At 30.9% G+C, this 26985-nt stretch overlaps 1 protein-coding gene across 2 annotated transcripts; it reads right to left on the reverse strand.

Moving 5' to 3' along the window:
- Positions 1 to 1694: 1694 nt before the first annotated feature.
- Positions 1695 to 25398, reverse strand: LOC143065154 (sushi domain-containing protein 2-like). Of its 2 annotated transcripts, XM_076238544.1 has the most exons (18): positions 25199 to 25398; positions 19965 to 20083; positions 19329 to 19673; positions 18317 to 18427; positions 16834 to 16957; positions 16103 to 16360; positions 15651 to 15826; positions 14633 to 14796; positions 14152 to 14430; positions 12370 to 12641; positions 11960 to 12115; positions 11530 to 11709; positions 9795 to 9937; positions 8313 to 8424; positions 7149 to 7370; positions 6470 to 6658; positions 5592 to 5712; positions 1695 to 4313 (listed from the first exon to the last, which is right to left on the reverse strand). In XM_076238544.1, exons 1-18 carry the CDS (start codon positions 25302 to 25304, stop codon positions 4256 to 4258), a joined length of 3135 nt encoding a protein of 1044 aa, XP_076094659.1. In that variant the 5' UTR covers positions 25305 to 25398; the 3' UTR covers positions 1695 to 4255. The 2 variants fall into 2 exon arrangements, with proteins under 2 accessions (XP_076094659.1, XP_076094660.1); XM_076238545.1 differs by lacking the exon at positions 18317 to 18427.
- Between the last annotated feature and the right edge of the window lie 1587 nt (positions 25399 to 26985).

Below are 26985 nucleotides of genomic sequence, written 5' to 3' on the forward strand. Positions count from 1 at the left end.
GATATTTTACGATGAACGATGTATTCCTTCTTTTGACAAGTTATTTGTATAAACATTTGTACGTTGACCATCTTATTGTATAAACTAAAGCAGAACCAACTCGTTTAATTTGATGTTAAGTTTGGAATGGGAAATACGTGTATAACGCGAAGACATGTCAATTTATTTAATACTATTGCAAGATGAAAGAGTATTAAACGGTTTGTAACAGATCTTAGAATTGTTCAGTACTAACCTCTGAAAAAGGTAGTTTCACAATTACTTTGAAGCCCGGATGTCTCGTGGAGCACGTGGAAGAATCCTCTTTATAACGTTGTTTGTAAGGTCACTTTCATATAAAATTATGTAATACATGTATTCAATACAGCAGAGAAAGACTAAGATCTTCATATTTGATTAAAATTCCAAACGAATAAAGAACAGACCTATGGTTATACAGGTTTTTTTTTCTTGGTAAGAGTCCTAGGTGTATATGCTAAGTTTCTAAGTTTAACATGAATAACACTTTAGATGGCATTTGCATACTTTAAGATTTTTTGGTGAGAAAAACTAGCCCGGTCCGAAGAAATAAATGTAACCTGTAATATATCATAATGGTGTAAATTGAACATTAAATTGTCTATCTCTCATTGTATGCAATGTTTAATTTAACGTTCTACAGTACACTTTATAGAAAAATTACTTTCGTGGCCTGAATTGAATGACCACTGATGTCAATATCCTATAACAATCGCGTTCCTAATTCTAGGTCTGTTTGATTTAATAATTTAGGTTTAAAAAAATAGTGAATCATCGTTTTATCTGTTTTTAGTGGATTCAATCGGTCAACGAAATGGTTCACCTTTGTTTCACTTTCATTGTTAACATTATTTTCCTTTTAATGGCTGAACACGAATAATAATGCATAACAAATTTCTAGCTTGAGTTTAATTGAATGTCACATATGAATATGGAATCAATGAGGTCAAGTTGTTCACTTGGAAGTTCAAAAATTATCAGCGATGATTCTTAGATTATTTTGAAAAAAATGAACTAAACTGGCTGTTTATGTTTTCCTACAGGGATGGAATATTTTATATATTAACGCAAATGATTCAGGTAAACCACATTCGAAAATGTGAATATGGAAATTTAATTGTGATTCGATATTTTCAAAGTATTACTCATGCTCATAGGGTTATAAGACGTCGTATAAATAAAATTGAATTATCATTCAATAGTGTGTGCAGGATCTAGGAATTGACTATTTTCAAATAAATTGTTTTGTGTTTCCTAATGTTTATGAATATTTATATGCAACTATTGTTTTTGCGAGACCAAATTTCAATGAAAGTTTGGCAAACATTGCTACTTCTTGAAGTAGATAGTAACTGCTCTTAAAAACGTGTATGCGTCATTAAATAATTTGCGGTTTGTCGAAGTAATTTTATGAATTGTTTACTATGATAGCATTCTCAGGGTTATTATCATTTTTTTCATTTGTAATGCTTTTCTGTTTTTTTTTTTTTTTTGTTTTTATTTTTTTCTTCGGTGTTTCCACAGATTTAACCCTGGCAGTCGTTGTTTAAAAAGTAGACGGTTAAACCATTTGTACTCATTTCAAAAATAAAATGTTTCGTGTGTTTTTTGTTAAATTATATTGGTCTTACCAGTTAAGAGATTCAAATCCACGCAATAAATTTGACAGAAACACATATTTTATACAGGTTTATTTAAAAAAAAAAGTGGAGTATTTCATTAAATATCCATTTGAAACAGATGCTGCTTCTAAAGATAACTGAAGCATGATTTAAAACATATTCTTTATTTTATTTTATTTAACACATAAACTTAAATCCTCATTATTTAAGCAAGTCCATGTTCTTTTTCTGTGCGAATAAATGCACAAGAATTGTCATTATGCAAAGTAAATTTAACATTAATCTTAAACAGGAAACCCTTCAAATTACTACTGGCTATTTATAATATTGTTAAAGTAAACATATAAAAAATTTTGATTCAATGATGACTTAAATGCCCTCTGGTATTTTACAACAAGGAAATCCTCGTTAAGTAAGCAGTTGTGGTGAAATCCGAATTTTAATAAGTTTAACATGTTAAATGATAGCTTGGTAAAGGATATATGATGATTTACGTCAGAAGTATTTTTCGTTTCTTCCCCAAGAGTATTTATATCTCAGGAGCTACACTCATATGTTTGCCTACAATGTTATTGAAACCGTCATTTTCTGTCAATTTACTGTTTGTCAAATGTTTAAACAAATCGAAAAAAAGGTTTCTACGTACCCCAAACATAATATATGTTCTTAAATTGTTAACATTCTATTTTTGTGAATTATACTCAAACCACATCTTTTAATTCATAAGCATGATTTGGCACATTTTTTAATGAGTAGTTTCCAACGCTTTCCAATTAAGTTATTTACCTGGCTGTTCAATCGTCATGATACATGTACGAGCATCACAGATGAGTCAGCAGTCGAAACATGGATTTTGCGTACTTGATTCACAGGATAAGAATCGTCAAACTCAATGTGATATTGGTTTCATTGGGTACAGTAGTCTATAAATTCAATTTCAGTACTTTTATACATTTTTAAAACCACACCATATCCCTATATTTGATGCATAATACTGATTTGTAAAGAGTAGGAGGAAATGAGGTTATTATATTAATAGTACCTGAGATTTTATAACGATTTCTCTAAAACTATTTTCTAGATAATGTGGTAAGGTTGGTCTGACTTCGGTTAATCTGACTTCGGTTGAGCAAATAAATTGAAATGTCATCAAAATCCCTTTAGAACATTCAGTAATATCCGCGTATGCGAGCTTCAGAAAAAGAAGAAAAACCGTTCAAGGATCATTTTAGTTTGTTTCGTAACGGCTACGAATACATCTTTTTTTTTGAAAAAAAGATCATATTATTATGTTGAATGTTTCACGCATCTGATAGAGATACTTAAAAATGCTTAGCGTTTAAATTCTGGATTGTTATCAAGTAAAGAAAATCAATCCTTGCGCACTGAAAATAGAGCATAAACATGAGCATTTTTCATTGTAACTTTGCGAAATAAAAATCGAACATAAGAGAGCGGTTCGTTTGATTTGAATTGAATTACTCGTGTGGTTTATATAGTAATTATATGTTATAAAGTAGTACAAGCTTTTTCTCCTAATTCATAATACTTTGATAGTACTATTTGCCAGCGTAATTTAACCTTACCTCTAGCAACAACATATAACGAGTACAACAATCATATTGTTTGTTACCTTATAATCTAAACATATTTTTAAAAATCGTAACAAATCTGCCTTCTTATATTTTAAAAATAACATTATATTTCTATTTCAACATAATCATCGTAAAATCAATCCTATGATAAAATATTCATTGCATAGATGTTAATCATTTCTTCATGCCTCTTTCTTTAAAAATATGCGTGTTTATATATTTTATATTCTAATGCATATTGTTTAGGATACATTATTATCATATAATAATATCAAATATTTCCAATTCAGCTCTCCTTTACAATTTACAATTTTGTTTCAAGTAAAAAATTAATAAATTTGTAAACTTGAACTACTAGTAGTTCTTGGGACAAGAGATTGTAAATGGAAGAATTAATTTCAGCTTCTGAAGGAAAAAAAAGATAATATCCTTTTCTGTTAAATTTTGTTCGTCTGTAGATCTTAGCAGATAATTCTCTGCTGGAATAAAAAATAAAATAGCATTACTACTGTTCAAAAGAAAATCAGAAAGACAGATAGATTTGAAACAGTTAGTATATCTGTATAGAGGTACATACTAATACATATCATTCCGTTAAATACTCACAATTTGACCCTGCTTACTAAACAGCTTTTTGTAAATACCTCCCTCCCCCCTTCCCCCCATTAAACACACACAATGAATTGCGTAATAAAATAATGTACTTTTGATATAATCATTTGATAGACAAGCTTGTACAAGACATACTGATCATTCCTGCAAATCTGGTTATAAATTAGCAAGCACGATTTAAAACAAAAGTCATAAACACCAGATTTCTAGCTTTAAACAAAGCTCAATCGATCCTTAAGTCGACTAACATGTCGAAACTTAACTTTTATAAACATTTGCACAAATGTTCTTAGTTTTGACTTTCTTGTTAACACTTTCACATCATTTTGTGTATTGCTTTAAATGTCCCACATAACCTTCACACTATCTTGAGTACGAGGAAGTCTATGAGTTATAGCATAAAAATGTTTATAATTTTGCGTCTGCTGCCTTCTCATTCTTTGATGCTGCAATATACTTGTCATGCCTGGAAAAAATACAGTAGATGGTAATACAGTACAACATTATATTTCGGATTACAAATGTGTCGAGTTTTGTCATTGGATAACAATACAAAGATGTCAGTATATATTCAGGAAATCGTTGGGGTATATACGACGTTTAATTTGATCCCTAATTTTAACCTAAAACAAAACGGCATCATAATACCGGTAACTATGCAACGTATTCAAAAGCTATAGAGAGCACACAGAGTGGAAATAATTACGTGAACCCGTCAATTATAAATCTTTAATTCAAATCACGCAATTTACACTTCAAATACATAAATTTCATGTTTAAAAGTGTTATTATAAAATGTTAACTACATGATATAATTATTTTCACAATAAAAATTACAAAATCCTTCACGTATACGGAGCATATCAGGTCGATTTTTCAATATAGGCCTATGTGTTGTAAAAAAAAAATCCATGCACATACGAATACAAAACATGAAATCTAAAATATTTATTGAAAGTATTTTCTTAACGGGAAAAAAATGTTAAGATAAAAAATGTGCATTCAAATGGATTACATGAAACATTAAGAAACCATTAACGTGTTATGAATTTATGCTGTATTGTGAATGTTTTGTTTTTTTTTTTTTTTGTTTTTTTTTTTTGATATTGTGAATGTTTAACAAATACCTGTACTGGAAAAACCAGACAGACAGGGATGATCCATAATATGTGTAATTCAGGTTTCAGACAGGGTTTATACTGTGACATTCCCAACTTAGGGCTTATATCACCTTCGAATTCGGCTCAGGGGATATAAACTCTAAGCCGGGAATGTAACAGTATATACCCTGTCTGAAACCTGAAAAACATCTAATATATATGCCTAAATATACATATTACTTACAATCTGGTGTTTCCTTCCTATATTACACCAGTTGATTTTCCTGGTGTCACTATATAGTGGAGCAGGAAGTAATTACTCAGCCAACATTCTAGTTTTTCATATTCTGTTTTAGGTTTCATGTTGAACAACGTTAAAGAGTTTTTTCTTTGATGTGATTTGTTTTTAATTGCTCTTTAATCAGTTTGCTTTGACAACTTTTATTACACTTTCTTAGCTGTAGATTTTTTTGTTATTTAAATTTCGACAAACATTAGTACTGCGGAAGATTATGATTTGATGTTTAATAATATGATAATATAAATTAGCAATACACGCCACAATTCAAAATAGAAATAAGTTGCTCAATTACAAAACACTCATTTAAGCATTATAAAGGATACAAAATGATAAATATACATACATTCGTTTTGTCGTCATAAATCTCCTCACAAAAACTATAGCTAGAATGACGAGTATAATGACTGTAACTATACCAATAACTATTCCTATTATTACATCTGAATTCACTACGGACTCAGTTTCTGCAGAAACAAAGAAAGAATTAAAACCACATACCTCATGGCAAACAAATGTAACATAGCCCAGACACTGATGACAGAAAATTGATATGTATACAGAAAAAGCAGTTGGATAAAAACAGATTTTTCACAAACATATAATCTATTGGACTTTTGTTTGTTTTAGAAAATCTTCCAGTTAACACTATGAGCAAATAATGGTAATAATATGCTAGTGCAAAATTATTTACAATTAAAGACTTGTAGACAAAAAGCAGAATCAATATATGGAAGCGGTTCGGAGTACAATTTTTGACATTGTTCCTTTTGCTCAATCAATGATTGTCATGCATATTTTTTTTCGTGGCCTGTTATTTCCCTGAGTGTCCTATTTTTTTGTTAATCGTTATGTTGTCCGTTTTTCATTTTACTGATTGACCTGTTAATTGTTTTCAACATCCTCAGTTTTGTTGTTGTGTTGTATTCGTGTATAGAAATCGTTGAAAATTTTAGCAATCATTAGAATAAAACATGCAGTTTTGTGATCTTAAGTGAAGCGAAAAATATCTAAAGAATATTTACCAATAAGTCAAACACAAATTGACAACTCTATGGCTAAGAAAAAGAAAACAAAGAAGTAAAAGCAAACCACGTCTTCCAGACGCAATATGTAATTTAAAGACAAAGCAATTGAAACAAAAAAAAAAAACGTCTAAAACATGTTTTTATTTTCTTTGTATAACATTTCTAATACATTCCAAGCATTTTTAAAATGACTTACCTGAACAAACTGGTGTTGGTTTTGGATTCCACAAGGAACTATTTCCCCCAGAGAAACTACATTTAAATGTAGTAGGTTCAGTTGGTTCTCTGTTTGTGTAACAACCTATTATGGTCACAGTGCTTCCAACATTAGTATTCCTACTACTTTTTTTAGCATCTGGGATGTCTAGAAAGCCACAGGATTGTACTATTGAAACAAATATTATATTAACATATATATAGAAAATATATGAAGACTGTTTTTTTTTTTTTTTTTTGGTTTTTAATATATATTGTTACTATCTACCGGACGTTTACTCTTGACAAATTTGTACTTGACAGTGTATTCAAACACACATTCAAGAGAACAAGTTCTAGTGTATGAAAGACAGGTAATACGATGACACTTGATTTCCCAGTGGATGGCGTTACGAAATTCATTTGTAAAAGAAAATAATTTTTGGTAACATGAATCTACAGTAATGAATATCTTTCTTCTTTCTAGCTGAATAATACAAAACTACAAAATTGTGAGTAAATAATACTTTTAAATGTAGTGTCCTAATGCTAAGTTAAAAGCATCCCTATCATTTATTTTTCTGCTTCTCATTTAGATGTAAGAAATTTATATCTTTAGATATCAAATTTAAAACAAAATACTACACACATCGAGGTGTTATTTCTATCATAACTCATACCAGGCTTCATAAAGCTACGTATTTGGTTCATTCTTTCAGACATATACAATGTAGATTTTGCAGCATCTTGATTTCTAGTCGTGGCAAAATCAAAATTACATGCTTCATTGCCTCCACAAAACATTGTCTCTGGTACCTTAACTTCACCTGAACAGGATGCAGCATTCATTGCCGGTTCTATGTTAACTTGCATAACCGAATGAAGTGAGTTGTTAACAGCCCCTGCAATATCGCACACATGATAATTCTTACAATGAACGTCTATGGTTTACTACTAAACAATCGTTACAAATATTATTACTTTTGAAAAAAAAAATGGAACATCGTACATGTAGAGCATCAGATACGCTTTTCTTGATTTGTATTATTACCGGGAACGCTCAACTTAACATTTCAAATCCAACTAATTTATGATGGAAATATCGAAAATACAATAAAAAATCAATCCATTATTGTTGTTTGCACCGATCTTATGAACTTAAAATAATACATTGGGAAGTTCAACATACCCGTTCTTATCTTCACAAATATGAAGAAGGGCAAACTTATATTATTGATATTCAAACCATCATTAGTTTTGTCGAAATGACAGTGCTGTTTAAAACAAATACTATTGGTGAATTGTCTTATGTTACAAATCAGTAACATCAAGCATTCTGAAACAATACATTATTTTCTACCGGATACAGAAAGTATGAAATGAGCAGTCATCTTCATGTTTGCAAGTGCATCATTATTCATTGTAAAATTAACAAATACAATCAAAACTTAAAATATAACAGGCCAATAAATGTATACAACTCGACAAAAGGCGTCTTACTATCAATTTCATGAATAAACTTTTAAGGCAAGTTTGATTTTTTTGTGAAAACTGATGACAGGGTCAATAATCTCACTCCTATAGCATTAATGTGCACACACAAAAATAAAGTCTATCTCGCAAGTAAGTCAAGCTCGCAATTCATCACTCATTTGATTTGAATTAAACTTTCAGATTACCTTTATCAATAAATATTGATATCTGTTCTGTTTATATTGTTCGAAATAGTCCCAAATGTTCTACAAGGCAAAACAGCAAGTTTGCAAAAGCTCATACAAATTATAGGGATGAATTTTAGAACAACTAAGTTTTTACCTTTGAAATACACTAAAGTTAGAACTTACATTTATACTGAAACCTCTGATAAGTGACTAAAGGACTGGCACCATTCGAAGCACCACCAAGATCGTCATCCGGATTTCCGTTGAAATTACCAAGTAAACCATCCACATAACCCTGCAAAGTACAAGCAATAGAAAATTACATCTAAGCATGCATGGCTTCTATTTTGTTAACCTACTACTAGTATTAAAATAATAAAAAAAAACATTTTTATTTTGGTCCTACGATCATGCAATTCTGTACCCTATATGAAAGCACAAAATCGTTTGAAGTTGAACAACACTTTCCTCTTTTATAATGCAAGATTGCCGCTATTCTGTGTATATCTTTGGGCCATTTAGAATGGTTTTATCTAAGCTTACATGTATAAATCAAAATCACAAAAATACTGAACTCTGAGCAAAATTCAGAAAGTCCTTAATCAAATGGCAAAATCAAATGATATAACACATTAAAACGAATGAACAACAACTGTCAGATTCCTGACTTTGTACAGGCATTTTCAAATGTAGAAATGGTGAATTGAACCTGGTTTGATAGCGCTAAACCTCTCACTTGTATGACAGTCTTATTTTTCTCTGGCTGTTTATGACGTCTTTACACTAAATCCATTGGATGTTTGATGTGTACGGATTGATTGTTTAGTCTTAGATGCATGATTTTTTATTAGTTGTTAGTGGCTTTGAACTAGCTGTCAGATAACTGCCAGTACTCTAAGATGTGTTCATTGTGTCTTTTTGTGTCGGGATGTATAAGTACCCGGCCTCATCCACTTGTATTTTTGTCCATCTGATGAGTTAAGCCTTTTTCAACTGATTTTTAATATTTCGTTCTTATGTTGTACTGTTATACCACTGTCCCAGGTTAGGGGGAGGGTTGGGATCCCGCTAACATGTTTAACCCCGCCACATTATTTATGTATGTGCCTGTTCCAAGTCAGGAGCCGGTAATTCAGTGGTTGTCGTTTGTTTATGTGTTACATATTTGTTTTTCGTTCATTTTTTTTACATAAATTAGGCCGTTAGTTTGAATTGTTTTACATGGTCTTATCGGGGCCTTTTATAGCTTACTATGCGGTATGGGCTTTGCTCATTGTTGAAGGCCGTACGGTGACCTATAGTTGTTAATGTTTGTGTCATTTTGGTCTTTTGTGGATTGTTGTCTCATTGGCAATCATACCACATCTTCTTTTTTATATTATCAAATTCCATTGTAACGATGCGTGAACAAAACGGACACAATAGGCAAAAATGTCAAATATAGGGATATATAACAGTAACACGAATCCCACGACAAACTGGAGCTGATATTGTTCATTCATTTCATAGCTTGTATCTGAATTTGTATTATATTACTTTTTTCACTTTTGATTATTAAATCAAGTGCAAAACTTAGCTCATCAAATTTCCAATATGCCTTCAAAGAAAAACTATGCTATAGCCTTGTTTTCATTGGCATCTGGTAATACTTCTTCTTTGTGGTACCTTAAGTGTCTCTGGAATCATCAACAGTGCTGTCATAATATGATCTTTTGCTGCAACTTGGATTCCCATTCCGTTTTTTAGTATAATAGTGAAATTACTATGTTCTTTAGGGTTAAGACGATTGGTATTCATAACAGAAAATTCTGTAAATAAATAATTAATATAAATTAACATAAGTCAGTTTTGAATTAAAAAAAACTTTGGATTTTACTTTCGAAAAAAGACTGAATCATTCTCTAAATCGCATAAATGTTTTTAAACCAGAATGTTGATATTTTGCGTTGTAGTTCTGATTTTTCTTTTAGCAAAAATGACCATTGTGTTTGAGATTTTGTAATTTTTACTAATCAATCAATTAATTTTAGTGGTAAAGGCCTTTTTAGTGTCTGTGATTTGCATGATTTCATATTGTTTAACTTTTCAAACTAAGGATCTTGTGGTCATCTGAGAAAAACAATTCTAGAAACCTTTGTTGAGCAAACGTGAGTTATATCATATGTTTCTCCAGAAACATAATCTTAATTTTTACTAAACAAAGAAATTTATTATTTTTTTTTTTTTGAATTTATCTAAAATCGTTTTTTATTATACATAAACCTTATAAATTAGAATATATAGGCAACAAGTGAATAAAACTTCAGAGCAAAAACGTTACTGACGGTATATACTGGGTAGTGTAGGAAATATATGTTCAATACGATTATTATTGGAACAATTGTTTTGTTGATTGTCCTTATTATACTAAACACAAGAACTTTAAACGAAACCCGAGATTTGAACATATTTTGACGGCTCGTAAAATTAACGATCTGTGAAAAAGTGTTTCCGAATTCTTTTGTATTTATACAATTTGAACGTGAAGTCTCACATAAGACCAGACATTACTGTATGGTACGTCTTGCAAGGTCATATGAACATACCTGAGTAAAAACATGCAAAGAACAGGACTATTAACTATCCATATATTATTGTTAACGTCTACCATCGGTCGATATCCGAAAGACAAAGCCTACTCACCTCAGAACAAAAGTTCTTTACATGTACATAGTATGCACACTTCTTCCAAATGATCAATTTAAACTTATTTAAACAGTCCAAACGAGACTGTTTATCATTGTGTCTAGCACAGCATATAGACTCAAAACAGTTGAAAGAACAAATCAAACACGACATTTAAGAGAATGAAAAACAAACAGTTGACATCGCTTCCATTTGTTAAATCGTATAAGGGAATAACATGTTTGCTCCAAAACATTGAAGGACCATAACTTTACCGTATAAAACGTATCTCTGTACGATTCGAAACATAATACTAAATTAAAATTATAAATGTCATGTTGTTCCAATATTTCGTTAGACAACCAAATATTAGAAGCAGTAAATAAAATCGATCATTTATTGAATTTGTTGGTTCTCTTTAAAATCTTCAGAAGATAATAACAAAAGTTTTCAAGAACACGTCAACTAAAATATTTTGTATTAATTCAACATTTGTAAACCTAAATATCCCTATAATTGAATGTTATGTTACAACAAGATTAGTTGTTATCCGAGTGATGTAATACGATTCTGTTGAATATTGTAGTTGTCACACCATATAAATCAGATTATGAACCAGGAAATATCAAGTTGCATTATAGTGCATGTGACAATAACTAAAATAAAAAAATAGGTTTATCCTCTTACATGCTGAATACTTAAAACTTTTATAAGGTGTAATGTATTGAAAACTAACTATCAAAATCCTGCCATCTGGTTGACCTAGTATTGAAGTAGATGTATTTATTGTTTACAACAACTTCTAGATGACTTTTCTGTCGTCCCAGTAGTGGTGGCCTCAGTCTTATTTCCACAGTATCTAATACACCGACTTCAACCGCAAGATTGGTTAGGGTAAAACTGTTATTCAACATACCTACAACATTACAACACATATTGTTTTAGAAATATTTTTGGATAACTATTTGGTATAACCATGGACAATTTAAAAGAAGCAAGTATCTAAGGATGTAGTTCTGGGAAAATACTTTTTGTCCTTTAAAATATAATGATTATTCTATATACGTAATGTATTCATTTCACTTATAATACAGTCATCTCTCTATCTTGGTTACAAATTCAAATATCAATTGACCAAATTTACAATTCATAAGCTTAGTACTTACCATCTATATGTACAACATTGTCTGAAAATCTTCCTTGAACAATAACCTTTTCTAATTCTGGAGCTTGAATTGTCATCAAAATAAAGTCACCTTCTGCACAGATTCGATGAGAAGAACCATCGAATGTTCTTATATGTCCTTGACCGAAAATTATTCCTGAATAAAAAATATTCATGCATTTGTTAATATAGCAAAAAATAAATAAAAATTGTTGATATGGTTTCTATGATTTATAGTTTTATGTATTGAAACGGTACACAAATTTACTAATAAAGCCAGTCAAACGTAACCATTCATGATTATTTTGTTGTTAAAAGATAAGACTTATACAAAAATCTAATTCCAGAAACAAGATATTCAGCAAAACATAAAATGAGAACATATCAAAATCACAATTAATAGGTAGGTACCTGGAGTTGGTGGGATATACTTAGTGCAATCTACTGTTGGTCTTAGTTCTGTATACAAATTACAGTACTCGTTACTGGACCATAGACAACAATAATAGTACGGAGAAACATCGTGCAGCATATGTGACACTGAGGGAACAGTTTTCGGTCGTTGGTATGGGAACAACCCTGCAGGGTTAGAACGATCAGATGAACTGCCTTGATAAGAGTCTCCATTAAACATCAAATTACCATCTTCATCATAACAACACTGGTTACCTGCACCATCAATTCTAAGAATATAAAAGTTAAAAACAATCATTAAACATGTGATCACTACAAAAAAACTTAATTTAGCTACATTTAAATACATATAAAAAAGTATGTTATTCATTATGCAAATTGATAGGTTTACACTTTCATACAATTATGACCAAATTATGTGTCGTATATGTCAGAAATTTGTAATTCAATGGTTGCCGTTGTTTGATATATGCCGTATTTCGTTAATTATCTGAGTATAAATCTGATCATTGGCTTTTTTATTTGAAATATTTCAAATTCTGTCATGCCATTATATACAGTTATAGTTTTTGATCTATATTGGATGTCGTTGTGTTCTGTGTTGGATAGCATATAATGACTTATAGTTATACATCTCGTTCTTTGGTATAAAATATATGGTTTCTTATCAGCAATCAGACCACACCTCCTTATTTGTTATAAATTCAAAGGCGTATGATAGCATATGAATTAGATATACATAATCGTACCAAAAGGATAGTGTCTACTATCTTATTAAGGTAGCACAATACAAAGATTTTATACCTCCAATTCCTCAGTTTTAACATGCTGTAACTTTCTTTATAATGCTTGAAATTTTGTAAAAGTGGTATATATGGATAGCTAACAGAATACTCTTTCAAATAATGCCAAGTTAGTATTATACAACAACTATGTAATCAATTATAATATTAACTGTGATTTTTACAAAATTTTAAAAGAAATTTCCACTTTCATTTGAAATTATCTTCTTTATGGATACCCCAAGAAAGCTCATTTTATTATGTATTGTTCCTAGAGCCATTATCTACAAAAGGGGGTGTCAGATTTCTGATAGAATATATAGATAAACTTTTTCACCTAATCAAACATTATCTACTTTTATGTGGTAAGGATGTTTACACTTATTACAGATTTATGAGAGAATGGAATACGATAGCGTTAAATTTGAGACACCCTTTTGTAGCTAATGCTGTGTTGATTAAGATTTCGTTAAAATTTCCTGTATAGAAGAGGGACGAAAAATACCAGAGAGACAGTCAAACTCATAAATCGAAAATAAACTGACAACGCCATGGCTAAAAATGAAAAAGACAAACAGACAAACAATAGTACACATAATGGGGATAACTGTATAGTTATAGAGATGATAGAGCTAAATCCATTCAAGTGAACTGACCAAGATTTTGCCATTAATTGCATAATAATTGTTTACATAATGATTGCATAACAAAAATATTTCATTCATTTAAAAGCTTAATCTTTTCTTTATCATTATATACCTTTTTATCAATTTATATGCAGTTTTAAGAAAGTTACAGCATTTTAAAGGTTGGAGATTGGAAGTAAGAAAATCTTTGTATTGTGCTACCTTAAGTGACTAACCATAAGATTGCTTATATCATATCATATTTTTCAATTAACCTGTGCTAAAAGTAATATAGCATTTATATAGCATATTCAATACCATTAGCACGCATTTACAATCTTTCATTTATGTGAACAGCTTTCAACACTTACGTTGGTTCTGTAGTTCTAACACAGTGGACAGCCCCTTTGTGATAAGTACAGCTACTGTCGCTATCAATATCACACCCGTCGTCAGCTTTCCACCGCCCTATATCACAAAAAGCTTGTGTGAGAGTGCAAGGACATGACAATAATCCTTTAACCCATGCAACATTTATCTTTTCATTGTTGTACCATTGTTTGCATTTCATGTTTGGCCAATCTTTTCCAAACTGACTAGCCATTGCTACATTGACGTAATATCCCAGCATTACGTCAGCTATCTGATACCTGTAAATATTACATGGTATTATTGGTTCCGGAGGGATTTCCTCATTATCGTAAACAAATTTGAAGGCAATTTAGAGTTAATTTTCCTTTTAAATTATATTTTAATACAGCAATGAACTATTTATACCTATAAGTGGTCGCTTGTGTTTGTCTGTTATTTTCTCTTAAATGATATTTTAATAAAGCTATGAACTATTTATACCTATAAGTGTTCGTTTGTGTTTGGTCCATCAGTTCAACTTTCACAAAGCCGATTTCATAGTCCGTACAAAACGTACTAACACATAACTTTTTGTCAGTATCAAAAGTTAGTGTATTGTCTGTTGCTTGTTTTTCACCGATTTCTAATAATGTTACTTGCTGTATCTGCAATTAAAAATAAAAGTACAATATGAACATGAACAGTTGTTGCCGTCAGTTGTTGCATGTCTTTTTTTTAAGAATAAAAACAAGAATGTGTCCCAAGTACACGGATGACCCATCCGCACTATCATTTTCTATGTTCAATGGACCGTGAAATTGGGATGAAATATCTAATTTGGCATTCAAATTAGAAAGATCATATCATAGGGAACAAGTTTACTAAGTTGCAAGTTGATTGGACTTCAACTTCATCAAAAACTACCTCGACCAAAAACTTTTACCTGAAGCGGGACAGACGAACGAACGAACGGACGGACGAACGAACGAACAGACGAACGGACGCACAGACCAAAAACCATAATGCCCATAAATGGGGCATATAAGGTCTTTTACATTTACGTAAGAATTTTTCCACCTTTTTTCCTATAACGAACCAGTTCTAAAACAGGACATTGTAAGCTAACGAATTCTGTATGTTACTGTCTATCATATTGTATTTTTCGATTTGTGAAGATACATACGTTAGGTCGTAGATTTTCTTGTTTGAATTGTTAATAATTTTTTCAAGGCCAGACTTTAAAAACAATATGGAATGGGTGTAAATGTTTGTTGAAATCAAAACATTGCTTACATATGCATAACTTGATTTCTAAATTATATTTGCCTCATTGGCAACCGGAGCGCATCTCCAAATTGTGTACTGTACGATACTAGTTTAACTCACTGTTAAAGGCCGAACTAGTGAATGTGAGTCTCATTGTCAATTATACAAAATCCCCTCATGTGTGTTGATGTTTGCAGTTGAACAGAAATTCAAATCAAACGCATATATAGTTATAATTTATAAAATCGTGTACCTCGGTGTCAGTTTCTATATATCCAATCAATTCAACCTTGACCTTTGCGTTTATGTCATACGTTAACTTGGTACTATCCCACGTGACTGTTAACTTTTTCGTATCTGTTTCATTCCAGCCAGAATGTTTCCCAAGATATGGAAGACCCAGTCTTTTATTCGCAGTATCCTCAAGTGCTGTGCAATATATCAATTTACTTTTATTAAATACTTTTAAAAATAACATTAAAGAACTGATGAGGGAGTACTTGTGTATTCTGAAATCTTGATAGGCAAATATTTCGATTGGAAGAATTTCACTCTACCAAACTAAAGCAAAGAATTTAAAAACTTATTAACAGGAATTATTATTGAATGGTGATAGTAATTTAATATCCTTTTACAATATGAAACATTGATGTTTATGAAATAAAAACAAAATTAGCAGTTGAAAAAAATGATGATTAATCTTACCAACAAGTATTTTCGTCGAATACATGTACTGATTAAAACCTAAAGCAAGTTCTATCGTGGTCCATCCTTTAAACGTTAAAAAAGGAACCGAGCATCTAACTCTCTCTGCATCAACTTTGAATCCATATGTCACAAAATGGTCATTTTTTCCAAATCTGCATTTGATTACTTGGATTTCAGGCGGTATACATGGTCCAAAAATTTCAACCATCTGACCACCAAACATGCTAACTACTTCGGGATGGATGCTGATTGTTCCTAATAAAATATGTACCAGCTCACACTATGATATATTTTTCATTAGTCTATAAGATTTTATCTATTTATTTATTTTATAATATATATTAAATTTGCAAGTGGTATAAATTAAACTTCGAGTAACGCATGGCAAATTCGAAAAATAACCAGAATGTGGAGTGTCCGATCCGTTGTAGATGTGTTTATGCACAACGTTCTGAACACTTTTTAATTTAATCAATATTACTTGTCAAAATGAGCATTTAGTTCAGTAAATAAGTATCGTTAAATTTATTAGGCTCAAGATTACTGGAACAATACGGTCATCAGAGGTGGTTTACATGTTTTAAACAGGATATTATTAATTATATTAAAGACGGAGATAATTGGTAAACAGCAATAACGTGTTTAGTTTATTACATTTATGGAACTTTGTGAAATAAGTCTTCAGTAATTCCCCCTTAACGATAAATTGAATACAACAAAATAAGTACCTTTGCCCTCGTCTGTACAGCCGCCTTGAACGATGTCTCTTTTGTCTACCTTATAAAAAAATCTCTTTAACAAGTTTATTTTTGTGGGCGTAAACCCTCTCCCATCGCCTGCATTGAAACCAGCCTACAAATGAAACAAATGTATTTCAGTATGGAAAAAAACTTACATAAGCTATATAAACAATATAATTTAACAAATATATTTGACATGTTAAACTATAACACTCCTCTGAAGTATTATTATTGCAACGTTAACGAAAGCTGTAAAATCAGCATTAGGTGACAGATTCACTCATATACTTTGAACGTTAAAGAACCCTTACAACAACCATTGATTGTGTCTGTAGATTGCTGAGATTTCCATTCCTATCCTAATGAAAATAACACGTAATAAATTTCGTGCTTCCTAAAACCTTTTCTTAATTTATATTCGCTCAAACACAAGCATCTGAAATCCAAGGATGATTAAGACCTTAACACAATAAATCTATATAACCAGAAGTTTCTTGCATGCCATTTTTTCAGTAGCAGTTTCTAATTCCTCACTGTCCATCTCGATTGACCTGCGTTTCAGAATTTACCGATTTGATTTATTGTTAATGTGTTCTGGTCTTGAATATATATGATTTTGTTTTAACACTCTAATTGAAATGCTGTACACCAAGTTTAATTGTTAAACAGCAATATGTGCAATAAAGAATATATATGAATTATTTGACATTTGACATAAAACAATAACAAAACACAAAAATTACAATAACCGGTTGTAAGTATAAACTTTGAAACAGTTATAACACATTAAAAATTCATTGCAACATTTTACCAGCTGCATAGAGTAAATTGCAAAATTTTCTCTTAGATAAAGACAACAGTAGTAAACCGGTGTTCAAATGTCATAAATCGATTGAGTAAAAACAAATTCAGGTTATAACACGAAACCGAGGGAAACACAACAAATATAAAAGGAAAATAAAAGAACAACATGAACACCGAAGTGCAAAAACACGTAGAAACGAACTATTTGATAACAACTGATGTATTCCTGACTTGGTACATGACATTTTAAGAACAAATGATAGGTTGGACCTGGTTTAATAGCATGCCAAGCCTGTTAACATATATCGCTAAAACACTACATAACAGAAATACAGCACAAAAAACATTCATAACAGAGAATGCTCAAACAAATAATATAATAGTCGATACAACATGCTAACTTTAAAACAACACCGAATATTTTCCATCAACGAAAAACACTACATGATATCAAAAACAGTGACACGCTCACGTAACTAACATGCAAACACAAATAGCTTATATATACGTTTTGTGTTTGTCGTCTTAAAAAATTCAGTTAATATACTTGTTTGGACAAATCAGATGGATTCATAGTTAAATTTCCCCATGAGAATTACTAAATTAAACTGTTGTTTTGGAAGAAAAAAACTATGATAAGTATATGAAATATGTGTTTTAAACATACCTGAATAAAATTTGAAGATAAATGACTTTCATCCACACGTACACTCGGATAGTTAAACATAGTAAAACTTGTTTTGCCGTCTGTCAGTAAAAGAAGTTGAAATGTATATGTCTGAAAAATTAAATGCATTATAAGTTGATACAAAAACCACAAGTTCAACCATTAGGTATAAATACCCAGTATCTCATGCGACATAAAGACCCTTGCTGATTAGGAGTTTCAGTTTGGCTGCATGGGGTAAATTAACAAGTCTGGTCGTAATGTGGTCTCGTAATTTAAAGTATTGACGCTCTCAGCACGTTAAATAAACCTCGCTACAATATTATGTGGGTTCCATTAGCGATGTGATGCAGGGAATAAATGGTCCTTACCTAAATTACGTTTTTTTAAAGTGACACCTCGAATTTCACGCCAGGCGTACTTAGTCGACCGTCTTCTAATTTTGGAACCTATTTTGGGTAAATTGAATTTCGGATATGACAAGAAAAACTTAATATGAAAATATATTCTAAATTGAAATTATTTTAAATATGTTTTAGATATATATATATAACTCGTCTAAACATCAACCCAACAATGTTAGATCTGTAAATTTGCTATCGCAAATTTTTGGTTCTTCCCTCGCCGGGATTCGAACCCATGCTACTGTGATATCGTGACACCAAATCGCCTGCACTGCAGCCGTCCCGCTAGACCACACGACCACCTGGGCTCTCAAAAAAAGAGCTTTCGCTGGCCGTCTGTTACCTTTCCTCGTCAGTTTTAATCTAGCGGCGTACTACAGTACATGATATATAAGGCATGAAGATGTTATTCTTACAGATCAGCTAAATTGTCTATAGTAAAGGATCCTACAAATAAATGTAAGATACAGTCACAAAAAAATAATTATATATATATGAGTCTAAAAGATTGTGTAAAAGATTCTTATAGACTCTATATATATATATATATATATGTATGTTTGAAAAAAATCTGAAACATACTGTATAATGTAAATTGTGTTTTATACCTGACAGTCAGACCAGTAACTGTCGTCTCTGTAAACGTTTTCCCATGTAACCATTAACGTCCATTTCGCTGTAAATTGTTTCATGCCAACAAATGATTTTTGTACGAGGTTGTTGTATACCGTCGCCTCATCCACTGGAATTTGAGAAGCTGATTGACCTGTTCCACTCCTGTAAAGTATTTTTCCTGGACCTGAACAACTTGGACGGGCATCACCCGGAGTGTCATATCCATTATAATGGTAAGGGGCTATAAACGCTGGATCTTGCCTGCTTAAGTTGGAGGAATAAAACTTTGCACTGAAAGCAATATTTGGATGAAATCCAATCATACCATCTTTCAAAATCTGTCAAGACAAAACCTGAGATCAATAGTAATACACAAATGATTACAATACGATTGTTAGACTACAAATATTTAAATCGGGAAGGAGTGATTTTATTTCAAAACCATGTACACTGTTCAAATCATTACAGATGAAATATATGTACCATGACTATGTACCATAACTATTAATGCTCAGAAAAATATTGTTTTAATGAGATCGAAGCTTTTAACAGGTTTTTCAAGAACAAAGAGTGTAAGTAAAAATTGAAGAGAAAAGATTATTTTTCAAAAGTTTTTTCAATGTACTCACATATAATGTGTCATACAATGTATCCATGAAAGGAAACGTCAGACTGGAAGGTAATTTCACCTCAAATGATTTCTGTCGAATTTCTTCCCCTGTCAGTGGAAATAAATTTGCATATGAACCTGAAACGGAAGAAGTGAAACATTGTTTTAATTAAAAGATTATGTTGTTAAGAGTTGTAGATTGACAATCAAATGTATAAAATGAGTTGACTAACTTGGTTTCCCATTCATTTTGAATTCATCATATCGATGGAAGAGCAGCGAAAACTGTGGTGATAAATACGTCTTGTCATATATTTGATTACTTGTGAGCGAAATTGCCAACCAAGGGAGCTAAAACAACTTCTACATAAGGAAAAGGTTGATAAAACGCAAATTTTTGGCATCGTTCAAACGTCACGTCATACAAGCGCATGATAAAATTGGTGTTATTGAGTGTATAAATTCTGAAAACCGCTCAGTTCGGTTTATTAACTAAAATTTGTAAGGATAAAAACTGCTAATATGGCTATATAGTTGAATACAACGTAGCAACTATCCATTATAACCATAGGTAAATGACGTACACTTGTGTAGATCACCATTTAGAATGACCAAGAACCATGCTGTATAGAGATATATAAACAATAATATACCGCTGTTCAATATTCATCAATCGATTGATTAAAAACAAATCCGGGTCACAAACTAAATCCGAGGGAATTGCATCGATCATAAGAGGAAAACAACGGAACAACAGAAACACTAAACTGCTACAAAAGCAAATGCAAACAATACATAGAAACGGACTATTTGTTAACAACAGCCATGTTTTGGCTTGATACACATGCGAAAGGACATTTGAAAACAAATGGTGGGTTGAACCATGTTCTATTGCTAGCCAAACCTTTCGCTTATATGGCAATGTTAAAAAGATAGAAGTTAAAAACTATGACAACATTATGTGACAGGAATGCAGACCAAATAAACGGAAGAACACTTAGGACAATAGGATAATATAAAAGGCCCCGGGGTTGATGTATTTATTTTTTACATAATGCTTACCCTTCCGGAGTACCTGATTTCACTCCCGGTTTTTAGTGGAGTTCGTGTTGTTTCTTATTTATTATTTATAACTGTTGATGTAAATGTCCTTTGGTTTTTTTGGCGTCTTTGTTTACTCCTTGGTTTTGATTGTTATTGTCTTCTTGAAATATACTATTACGAACGATTGAATATTTATTTTCTGTCAAAAGCACACAATATAACATGATTTTTTGTCGTTAATCGCTACATCACTGGGTCGAAATCTCTGCTAATGAACTATCAGTCCCCGTGGGAATCACCAACTCAGTAGTAAGTGTTTAATACTGACATGATTTATAACAATCCTTTCTATATGTCTCCGTTTGTAAATTTTGAATTATAAAGAAACTAAAGTTTTAACTCCCTCATGCAAAGTTTTCCTTTGACGAATTTGGCTAGTCTATTAGGTTAATGTTGGTCATAGAGCTCCTCAATTGTTTCGTTTTTATCAAATATTTGACTTAGAGCGTTCTTGATGAAGGTAAATCCAAAAAAGCGCTTCGGATGCATGACATTTACATAAAGTGTTGTTTTAATATGTTACGAAAGTTAACTTAGCTTAGTTATTGAAGTGCATTTACTGAATGATAAGTAAGTAATTTCACTATCCAATTACACCGTAGAACAATTATCATACAAAAGAGCAAATAATGTGAAGGGCTAGGACCAGTGATGTAAGGCCCATCTCAGAAGTTGTTAATTCACTGTCTTACCCAGCCTTTTTAACCCGTAAATAATGGAAGAATAAGTCCAAATAATACCACAAAATTTACCCATTATCTTTTTTAATGCAGATAGTAGTGTTGGATAATCGGTTGAAAATACCAACCGATTATCTATTACAATCGGTTGACAGTAACCAACCGACTATCGGTTATAATCGCATCATAATACCTTGCCCTTTTTTTTTTAAATGAAATCATGCATTTAGTCTCATTGTACATGTCTAATGTGTATATTCCATATCATTGCAGAGTTTATATATTCATATTTAATCTTTTGTTTTCTTTTCATATTCTGGCGTACTAAATTATAATCAAGGTACCTTTGATAACTATTAAGTGGGCAGTTAAAACAATGAATTAATAAAAATAAAGATTCATTTTGAACATATTTATCTCATAATTACAACATTAATTACCAACACTGACAATAACATTCTAAATTTCAACAGTGTAACTCACAATACAATTTCAATAACATAGCTGTATAAACATTTGAATGCTTCTAATGAAGAAAAGATATATAAAGTTTTGAACTCTAAGAAATTTAAAATTAACAGAAAAAAATAAAACTATGCATTTGCATTAAAATATATACAGTAAACAAAGGGGATTAGCCCAATGTCTGTTAATTCGTGTAGAATGCTTTTTTCACTTTTGTGATCATTATTTTTCTGTCAATTGTGTCATTCGTGCGTCTGAACTTATAGTTGCAAGACTGCGGAATTATTACATAGTTGAACCGTATCCGATTCGTGATTCTTATATTTTTAATGGCGGACAAATTTCTGAAAATTTACAAAAATAAACGATGTTTGGCAAGCAATTTGGAAAGGAATATGACGTTTTTGATACAACAAATAGATAAACATTAATAAAAGGCAATTTGCAACATGTTCCAATAAAGCAAAGAATTTATTTTGTCTAAAATCAGAAATATTTTATGTACGCTCTCAAGTAACAAGTATCGGTATTGAAAGAAAGTATTTCATACCAAGTTATTAATTTTAAATAACATTCCATCAATCTGCAAATATTTATAGTCAATGCTTTTGTGACGTTTATAAAGAAGGAAATTGGTTATGTCTTTAATTATAGGATGTTTGACATTATCATTGTTATAGACTGCTATTATTTGTTTGACTTCGCATATAATATGCAAACCGCAAACGGACCGGAAGTTGATAAACTAAAAGTCCGGAAACTTTAACGACAATCGATTGAACAAAATCCCAATCGATTATCGACATCGCCAGGCCCAACCAACTGATTTCCGATTTATTCCGATCATCGGAACAATACTAGCAGATAGAGTAAAGTAAGAGTGTGCAAATTCCGTGTTCAGCATTTGTTTTTCAATTTTTTAAGTGATAATGACGCCACTAAAATCCGAATCTGATCTGTGTTAGGTATTAATAATTTGTGTAATGTTTATATTTTTTATTTGGAATACATTTGTATGTTTCAGTGTATTTTGCAATAAAATATAGCTCAAAAAAGACATTTCAATGCTGTTCATTGTTGATCAACGTTCGTCTAAACTATACAAAATCGTCTTAAGAGGACACAAAGACAAAAAGAAAATTCGACGAAAAGCCAAGCTAGTCCACAATACGATACATTGAAACCAAAAACTTCGAAGCATGAACTCAATCCATAATAAAGGACATTCAAGTTAATTGTAATGTTTTAGTTTGAATATCAGGTTGAATTACGACAATACTATGGCACGCCGTTATTATATTTATTCAATTTCGAGGATATCTTATTTAGTTAAATAAGATATCTTTTAAACTAATTGAGATATCTTAATAACAAAATGAGATATCTTATATATTAATTGAGATATCTGATTTATTAAATAAGATATCTTATATATTAAATAAGATATCTTATTAAAATGTTTATAAAGATATCTTATTAAATATATAAGATGTCTTATTTAAAATATAAGATATCTCTATTAATTTATAAGATATCTTATTAACTATATAAGATATCTTTTATATAGTTAATAATAGAGATATCTTATTTACTTAATAAGATATCTCCATAAGTTAATAAGATATCTCTATTAGTTTATAAGATATCTCTATTAATTAATAAGATATCTCTATTAGTTTATAAGATATCTCTATTAATTAATAAGATATATCTTAATGTATTTAAAAGATATCTTTATAAAGAAGTAAGATATCTTATATACTTTATAAGATATCTTATTAATTAATAGAGATATCTTATTAACTTATAGAGATATCTTATAAACTAATAGAGATATCTTATATACTTTTAGAGATATCTTATTAACTTATAGAGATATCTTATTTAATTGGTTATAAAGATATCTTATTTAATATATAAGATATCTCCATAAGTTAATAAGATATCTCTATTAGATTATAAGATATCTCTATTAATTAATAAGATATCTTATAAAGTATGTATTTAAAAGATATCTTTATAAAGAAGTAAGATATCTTATATACCTTATAAGATATCTTATTAATTAATAGAGATATTTTATTAATTAATAGAGATATTTTATTAACTTATAGAGATATCTTATAAACTAATAAAGATATCTTATAAACTAATAGAGATATCTTATTTACTTTCAAATTAAATAAGATATTTTATAAAAATTAAAGATATCTTAATACTTAATAAGATATCTTGTTAAATAAATAAGATATCTTCAAATTTGAATAAATATAAAAATGGCGTGCCATACAATACATATGTTTGCATCAAGTTACTAGATTGATAATTGCAAAGCTTTCAAAATTAAAACTGCATATTACTAACATACGCCCACGTACGCTAGCGCTTCTTAGGTTAACAATGCCGGATGTCTTAATTTGTTCATTTTGAAAGGGAATTGTCTTTGGGTCCGTTTACCCGTTCGAAATAACCGTCGTTTTACAATTTATGCTTCTTTCTTTCTGTACAATAGTACATTTAGCTATTTTTCGCTGAGAAATCCCTATCTATAAAGTAATACATATTTAAAACATAAAATGATCAATAAAAGATCATAAAATTTTATTACTTAAACGTCCATTGACAGGAAGCATATTATATAAAAAAATATATATATGTATCTAAATTAATGGAACGAGAGAAAAAACAAATCAAAAGTCGTTATATAATGACACAACAGAAGCAAAACACCCTAGCTTTACAACCCAAGCAGGTACCAATTTGACGTAATCGTCCACGTTTAGAAATCAATGTTTAATATTCAAAGGGAATTAACTCAAATTCAAAACTAATTAATGTATGATATATTATTTATTTAGTTGGCATATCTAAATATAAATATAAATTCCGCAAAAAAATAAATAGTGCATTTCAAATTGCTGAATCATTATGCAAAAGTGTATTTTTGTGTTTTCCCCCGTAGTATCAAACATAAAGAGTTGCATTTGTGTGAATATTGACTTACCGATAGCAATACTATTTACTATAAAGATAGTAAGCATCATTGTTGTTGTTATCACTAATTGCTCACTAAATGTGCCTAAATTAATGCATTGAAGGTGAAAGTTCATAGTATATTATACGGTATAAATGCATATATCTTTTACGAAAGTCTCATAAGTCACAACTATCTGAATCAGGAAATACTATTATAACTTGTTTACGTTCATAAATAGCACGCATATTAAATACAGGTAAAGGTGAATCATTGTGATCATGGTTCGATGACCAAACAGGTTAAGACATTGAAAGTTCTTGATTATTGAAGGACTCCCTCCAATAGCAATAGATAATGGGTTTACTCCTGATATGCATCCGATATATCTATATATAAATGTTATATGTAGATCTATGAATATTTTTAAAACATATAAATTATTTGATATAGTACATATACCTTTAAGGCACATTGAACACTCATATTATATATTATTGTACAAATGTATGATGTATACAAATCAAGTAAATAATGTATGATTGTGCTATTTCTATATGATTGTATATATATTTGGATATATGTGATTTTTTTTAGCTACCTGCACCACGCTATAAAACTATGTATGTGTTGCTATGCCAATTTCTATGTTAATTTATATATATATATGGAAACCCCAACTAGCTTTATTTTACTATATTATATGATAGCTAATTTCTTACAATCAAAGCGCTGTAAGCGCTGAAGGCAGTTAACCAAAAACCAAGGCAACCGTAATTATGAAAACTGTGTCAACATTAAACATTCATATATAGTATACATTCATGTTTATCTAATGATTTATTTATTAAGGCAAATAATTTATATGTTATCAAGGTTTCAAAAGCAATGCATATATCAATGTATATTTTTTTATGGTGAGTCGGAAGTGGTACAAGTTCCTAATGATTGCAGTTGTTCTACTTGGTAGTTAACCTTGGTTTTTATTTGACTGCTAGAAGTTCAAGTTGACTTAGTATGAACATGTAATAGTATAAAATTGAGAATGGAAATGGGGAATGTGCCAAAGAGACAACAACCCGACCATAGAAAAAAACAACAGCAGAAGGTCACCAACAGGTCTTCAATGTAGCGAGAAATTCCCGCAGCCGGAGGCGTCCTTCAACTGGCCCCTAAACAAATATATACTAGTTCAGTGATAATGAACGCCATACTAATGAATGGACTGGTTTCCCTGGAAAGAAAACTGAGTTTGTGTTCTATAGTACAAAAGTTATGAGACACGAATCAGACAAATGTTCAATACAACAGGGATCAAAGGTGAGGTCTGACTGACCTGCCCATAGTAAATGTAAATGATTTGTTATTTTGTCCCATACATATGAATATATATAATTTAGGGGTGGGAATCTCAACGGTTTTCAAGTTCTCAAAAAGGTAGGGGTAGGCAGAGGATTTAGGGGGGGGGCAGGGGGCCGCCCACCCCCTTTTTTGGGAAAAAAATGGTTGCTTATATAGGGAATCACTGAAGCGTGACTGGAGCGGGCCCCCACTTATGAAAATTTCTGGATCCGCCACTGGGGGTAGGGTGACCCTAGGGACTTCCCCTACATTTCATTTTATTTGTTATATTGTCCCATACATGAATATATATGGTTTAGGGGTGGGGATCTCATTAGTTTCCAAGTTCTCTAACAGGAGGGGTAGGGTGACCCCAGGGACCTTTCATTTAATTAGTTATATTGGCCCATACATGAATATATATTGTTTTGGTGTGGGGATCTCAACCGTTTCCAAGTTCTCAAACAGGAGGGTTG

This window comes from Mytilus galloprovincialis, chromosome 2, assembly GCF_965363235.1.
Source record: "Mytilus galloprovincialis chromosome 2, xbMytGall1.hap1.1, whole genome shotgun sequence".
Classification (NCBI taxonomy): Eukaryota; Metazoa; Mollusca; class Bivalvia; order Mytilida; family Mytilidae; genus Mytilus; species Mytilus galloprovincialis.